Here is a 7,216-nt window from a genome sequence, read left to right on the forward strand (position 1 = left end):
ATGAAGCATCTATTATTATTGACGCAACTTTTGATTCTATTCGTGATTTGCAGCTTACCTCTGCTATGTGCACAGGACGAACACTACACTGGTGAGAACACTCTGTTTTATTATAATTTTGTTAATTTTCATTCGAATTACTCGCTCTTTCAGTGGGTAAAACATCCCCATAGTGGAGCACTGATCATGCACGCTATGATTCTCTCATTTCCAAATCTTTTTCTCCATTGTCAAAGTTTGTTCTCCAAGCCTAAATGATAATGATTTATGATTTGTCCGGGAATTATATAGACCGGTATATAGAGTGAAAATTTCATCCCTAAAATGAACGTAGCAAACCACTTCATGGTTATTTAGGGTTCATTTTGAAAGCATCGTAATGTCGCCTTGTCTCTGTATCAAGCTATAACGTTGCACATTTTGTTTATTTTCATAGTTGTGCATGCATTGGTTTTCATTGTATAAATTCTAAAGTGTTATATTCAAATTCATGAAATTCTTCCGTCGAGATGTTTTCATTGCAACTTTTACTGATTAGTGTTTAGGCAAATTTTACGTCGATGTAGAGCAATTTGTCAATCAGTTGCAATTCTGAAGTGTTGTTCCCACGTATAGCCAACATACTATAATAGTGATGAAAGTAATGATAATGATATTGATGATCACGACGATAATAACACTTATAATATTAGACTAATAGCAACAATAATGATAATGATGATTATCATTTTCATCATTACCAATGATTGGCCTAATGGTTATAATAAACGAAAACTGTAATTTTAAATGTAAGACGTAATTTAGTTTTACATTGTTATAGCTATCATCTATTTATCTAATACCATATTCAATTTCATATTTTGATCACTGTTTTAACTTATTCATATTTTGCCTTGTATTGTATTGTATGCATTGTATTGTATTGTATGTATGGTATTGTTATGGACTGTATCATTGAAATGTTCAAAATTTGTTTCAAATTGTAAACTGTATTTTAATCTTTTTATGTTTATTGCAGGGCTCTCTTGTAAAGCAGTTTTATCTACTGAAGAGACTACCCTGTATAAAGAGCACAGAATAGATAAATGAATAAATAAATGAATAAATAAATAAATACAGTGAGACAATTGTGAAATTCGGTATACAGATATAAATAGTTCATATTGTTCAAATCCTCTCCCAAACTCAGTGATCGAGAAGATAGAACATGGAAAATTCCTCGATTGTCGACAACCATTCACCATTATAAATAGCCTACACATCTGGATTGATCACCACCTATAATGTTCCTATATAATTTGGCGCATTGGTGATTTTTTTTTCACTGGTTTTATGATGTATATGGTTTTATGATGTATTTACCATAGAAAATGCCGCCAAACAGCACTTATACGTTGAACCCCGTGACGTGACGATTGTCGCTGGTCAAACTGCGATGTTCGCCTGCTTCGCGACGATAAAGCCCGTCACGCTGACCTGGGTCAAGGATTACGTCTACGCGCTGGCCATCGATCGATTCGTGGTCGCGCCCGAACAATCGAGAGTATCGGTGAGTGTGAACGAAACCAGTGGGTCCTACGAGCTACACATCGCGGGAGTGCAACAGGCAGACGCAGGGCGTTACCACTGCGAACTGGCGGCCAATCTACCGTCTGAACACATCGCTTCTGAGCCTGCCCAGATGAGTGTTATCGGTAAATAATTATGAATATGATCGGTCGATAACTTTTTTTGTGTGTGTTTATACTAGTATATAACTGATCGACATAATATTATTGCCCTTCATTGAGGTAAATTAAAACTGATTATTCAGTGATTTTTTTTTTAGTAATTGTTATGATAAACATTATGGGCATTAATGTAGGCTACTCGGGTGGAATTCGAACCCACGACCTCCTGATTGCCGAACGGGAATCATTATCCCCTATAGAATAATTATATCGCACTCTCTCCAGATAGCCAATAATAGTTCTAATTCCATGCACACCGCAGCGCTTAATACATGTAATGTATATAATATTATGTATATATATATATATATAGGGCCTACTCTCTAAAAAATCGAGTGAAAATATTCACTCTTGAAGGAGTGAATACAAAAAGAGTGAATTTTGAGTGAAAATGAACATTTTCACTCAAAATCCACTCTAATTTCACTCTAAATTCACTCTTTTTTTTATTCACTCCTTTAAGAGTGGCGATTTTTTTTTTTAGAAAGTATATATAGATGAGTATAGTTTCATTCAAATCAGTTACTCTATTTGAATAGTGTATTATATGCAAATATAGAATTCTATATTTTGTGCTCTGCAAGTGCCTAAAGATTCTGACTGAAGCTATATTACGAACAAAGAGGTCGTTTTTCATCTTCGGGCTATTTTGATGTCATCGTGTCCATATAGCACCTTTATATAGGATTTCGATTAAATTATATACGATGTAGACTTTCATTGTTGACGAATCACGATGTCCAGGAGTGAACGAGATGCTATTATTGAGGGTCTAACTGTGGTGCTACTGGCTCAATGTATGGCATGATTGGAGTATGCAATAAAGGAAATAATAGTGTCTGCTGATAATTTCTTTTTAATAATCAACAGGTTTCTCCTCCTCCTCCTCCTCCTACTTTTTTCCCTTTCCCTTCTTCTTTTTGTCCTCATCAGATCCCAATATTTGTTATCAAAATTATTGTTGTTATCATTGGTATCGTCAGGATTATTATTAGAGCGCGTTTCCATTATAACGAACACGGTTATAACAAAATTCTCGTTAGAACGAAGTAGAAATCGGGGGGGGGGGGTTTCATGAAGCGTTTTCTTGGATATTTTTTCTCTTTGAATCTGATTGGCTGAGAGCAAAATTATTTGTCGGAAAAAAAAAAAACATCCGACCAAAACGCTTCATGAAATGCCACCAGGTCGCAAAATTATCTTCTATATATCTCTTATCGCCTATACTCAACTGTTTGGCTATAACGGAATCACGATAAAGTGCACTCCCGTTATGCCGAACACGGTTATAACGAAATTCTTGTTACAACCAAGTTAAAAAATCAGGTTGCAAAATAATTATCCTCTGTATACCTTTGTATGCTTTACTGTTTGGCTATAACGAAATCTCGATATAACGAGAGAAAACCGCCTGTCCCGAGGACTTCGTTATAACCGGAGTGCACTGTATATTGTAATTAATCATCGTCATCATCATCATCATCATCATCATCATCGTCGTCATCGTCGTTGTCGTTGTCATCATCACCATCACCATTTTTCTTTGCAGTACCGCCAACATTTGCTGTAAAGCCACAAGACTTCGAGGGCATAGAGGGTCAGGTGGCGATGTTCCGCTGCGTTGCCGATGGTCATCCCAAGCCTCTCTACACCTGGTACGACACCAACGAGATTATCATCGACCCGGCCAACTCGAAGTACGGCGTTTCGCCCGGCGGCGAGTACCTGACCATCTACGAGCTGGTCGAGCAGGACGCCGGGAGCTACCGCTGCGTGGCCGTCAACGATGCCGGGAGCATCGAGGCGGGAGCGAAGTTGTCCGTCATCGTTCCGCCGAGACTGAACTCGGGACGAACCGAGACGAGGGAACAGGGCCAAGACGTGACGTTCGTGTGCGAGGTCGTGAGGGGAGAAGGGCGCCCCTCGTGGTGGCGAAAGGACAGGCCGGTCGAAGAAGGACATTCGGTAAATGTTGTGTCCACGCTAGCCCTTCTATACTGTTTGGTTGTGTCCATGGTATTCATTGGCCCTTTTTGTAACTGCATGTTTGCACATTGCACAGGCTCACACTGATCCGATGTCCGATCCGGTCTATTAAGTCATCAAGTTCGTGGAAATGTGCACTGAAGAAAGTTTCGCTTCCCTTTTAAGGCGCCCAGCCCTGCCGTTACAATTCAAGTTCCAATATCTGATATGGCTTATGCATTCCTTACAGTCGAAGAAACCTCATTCCGTTGTTTTTATGTTGTATCTCTTTATCAGAGATAATGTTCATCATTATGACTCCTATACCAGGATTCATTAGATAAACACATTTTTTACGTTATTTTGAGCCCCATTATTTTAATCTTGTATCATCACTACTTGTTTCTGTTGTCGCGGATTTATCAAAATCTCTATAAATCTCAAATATTGCAAATCCCCAAGTGATAGGAATCATTTCTCTCTCAAATCGATGGTATTTTTTTAACAATATGGTCATCTGCGATTAAATTTTGATTAATGCTGTTTCGACTTCGATGATGTCAGAACGGCCAGCGAATTCTTGTCGAAAGCCATCCCGACACGGGCAACCTCCATCTCACCATTAGCAAGATACAGAAGGGAGACGAAGGAGTGTGGACGTGTGCCGCCTACGGCAGAAAGGGTCCAGACACCGTGACAACCCAAGAGCATCATCTGACTATTAAAGGTGCAATCATAAATTATGATACTTAACCTTAAGAATCTTAAAACCTAGATCAATGCGCGAAACACCCATCGTTGATGACTATTAGTTGATTACAAAAATTGTCAAATTGTTTTCCTATTAACACCAATGTCTTTAAATTTGATCACTTGACAATGTAATTGTTTGCTTTAAAACGTATAGGCCCTTTATGTTATTATTGTTTGCTGTCTGTGTTGATTTAAATGACCACTAGCCGTGATACGCGAGGTATCGTTAAATGGGTTTAAACTGCATTTTACAAAGTTGATTGGCAAAATAAAATTGATAGGAAATCCTACACAATACTACAATTCTACTACAATAAGATATTACTGAAGGGATATTGTATTTATTACGATGAGTTTGCTTTCATTTACACCATTTTCATTATCACGTCGCTTTGTGTTTTTGTAATCTCTATGTTTTCCTTGATACCACATTATTTTAGTGCGACCAATCGTGTTGCAACCCAGCACCCAGCTCGTCACAGCACGAGTCGGCGAGAAGCTCTCGATGTCGTGCCAGAACATCCGGCCTGGAGGCGGGCAGCCGAGCTGGTATGACACCAGGCATGGCGTGGTCGTCGGCGAAGGTGAGTTGATTGCTATGGTTACCATGAAGTCGACACGAGAACTGGTGATTTTTCAATGTCCAGCGTGATAACAAAACACTTGAAGAAACTATGCGAAATACTCTTACTGAAAATCACTGATAATACGGAATGCGTGGAGGGACTTGTAACCGTTTTTTAACGTTAGGGGGTTACTAAAAGCTTTTAGGGGTGTTTTCGAGATATTGTGGTGTGGCTACAACTCGATATATTAAAATTAATTTTCATGTTTGTCTGTGTTTAGGGTCCCGATATATACACGCATATTTAGCGGATGAAGAAAGATTAAAGAAACACTGACTCACAATGATCTCGAAGTCTCATTTAAAATTTAAGGCAAAACGGACAACCTGTCCTTCCATGCATTTTACATTGTCTAGTAATGTATGTCAGCAAGAATGAAAATGACGAGAATGCAATGCCAATATACAGGTAATCAAAGTATTACAATTTCGTTATCATTATCAAACATTCCTATGACTTGCAATAAAAGAGTTAACGCCTACTTTCATCTCACTCTCACTCCTTTTATCCTCCCCAATGTTCGCGTGCGTCACAGACCGGTCGAAACGGTTTTACGTGCTCAACTCGTCGGCGTCGTCCTCCGAGCTGACCGCCCAGGAAGTATCGGCCGACGACCAGGCATCTTCTGCTGCGTCACGGACGGTGACATGAATTGCTTCATGCTCCTTACGTTCCTCAAGTAGACAAGACTTTCGAGATCATTGTGAACTATATCGAGATATATGCATATCGGGTGCAAACTACTACACCATCCCATATCCACCCGACACGCCCATCGCACACCAGGCACCGTTTCACAAAAGTTGTCAGCCCTGACAAGTTGTCAGTCTCTGACAATTTCAGTACAATCCTTGGTTTTGATTGGCTGAGAAGCTCTGGTCACTGACTGTTACTATGGTAATTGCCAGAGACTGACATCTTTCGTGAAACGGTGCCCAGGTCATGTTGACGAGCAGATCCGCCTCCACAAGATCTTCAAATGAGCAATTTGCGGACCTGCGTCAATATTTTAACCTATAGCTACGCATTCTATACAGCTGCTACTGCTGGTATACTGCAAATACTTGATACAGTGTACTATACTTCTTACTATCACTGCGTGGGAATGCATTGAAAGGGAAAACATGAATAATTCAGTATTGTTGTGTGAGCTGAAACCAGATTAACGTATAAATCAATGTAAGTACTATTTGAAGAGTTAAGCAAGCACACAAGAGTCTATAAAAATGTTCGATGTTGATAGCAGTAATCCATGTCCGAGACAGGATGTGAGGGTGATGATTATCTGGTAGATGAAGTCATGAAAGCCACTGGTGCACCGTCGACTCATTTTTCTACAGAAACTGAGAGATTTCATATGCCATACAATTACTGATAGCATGTATATTTACTCTAACTTGCCGCGATGGTCGATTTACACTCAAACGTGTCATGAGGCCCAAGAGCTGACGAAACCTAGACGCGTCGTTCTCAAAGGAGGATGAAATCCCCCAAAATTGTTGATTGAGTGAATGGATGAATATTAGTAGAATACCTCAGTGAAATTTTGAGGAAAAGTGGACAAACCGTTCAAAAAGTTATGAATTTTTGACGTTTTTGTGATGAGACAACTGGATCAAAAGACTACTACGGATCATGACTTCGTATTTGCACTCATAATGTTATAAAGAAAATTCATTTTTTTTTTTACCTTCCTAGCATAATAAAAGAGCACTAGACTTACCTCTTTCAGAAAGCAGAGGTAATGATATTACCCTTGATAATACACGTCCGTAACACTAGTCCAGGGAATGTGTAATTTTCATATGAAATGATAATTTTGTGGAATTGTCTTTATAATTTCTTTATATCGTATAACCTACCTGATAACATGTGATGTCATGATCTGTCAGTGTATAGTAATCTTCTGATCCAGCGGTTTCGTCACCGAATTTTATAGATAATTCATGATGAACGGATTATCCGATTTTTCACTGATGTGTTCTACTAATATTGCTGCATTCACTCAATCCCTCATCTATATTTGGGGTTAATTCCCCTTTAACAATAATCCGCGAGACCCTGAGTAGGAATTAAGATTCATAACGGAGAAAAACAGACAAATATCATGGAGCTACCAACACATGCAGATATCAAGAAAAT

The 7,216-nt window shown here is 39.0% G+C and overlaps 1 protein-coding gene across 1 annotated transcript; it reads left to right on the plus strand.

Moving 5' to 3' along the window:
* LOC140240351 (roundabout homolog 2-like) lies at window positions 1-5,725 on the plus strand. The gene is made up of 6 exons (XM_072320116.1): window positions 1-91; window positions 1,368-1,694; window positions 3,280-3,695; window positions 4,260-4,422; window positions 4,889-5,032; window positions 5,610-5,725. The coding sequence occupies exons 1-6, from the start codon at window positions 1-3 to the stop codon at window positions 5,723-5,725; spliced, it is 1,257 nt and encodes a 418-aa protein (XP_072176217.1).
* Window positions 5,726-7,216: the final 1,491 nt, after the last annotated feature.

This window comes from Diadema setosum, chromosome 17, assembly GCF_964275005.1.
Source record: "Diadema setosum chromosome 17, eeDiaSeto1, whole genome shotgun sequence".
In the NCBI taxonomy this organism is placed as follows: Eukaryota; Metazoa; Echinodermata; class Echinoidea; order Diadematoida; family Diadematidae; genus Diadema; species Diadema setosum.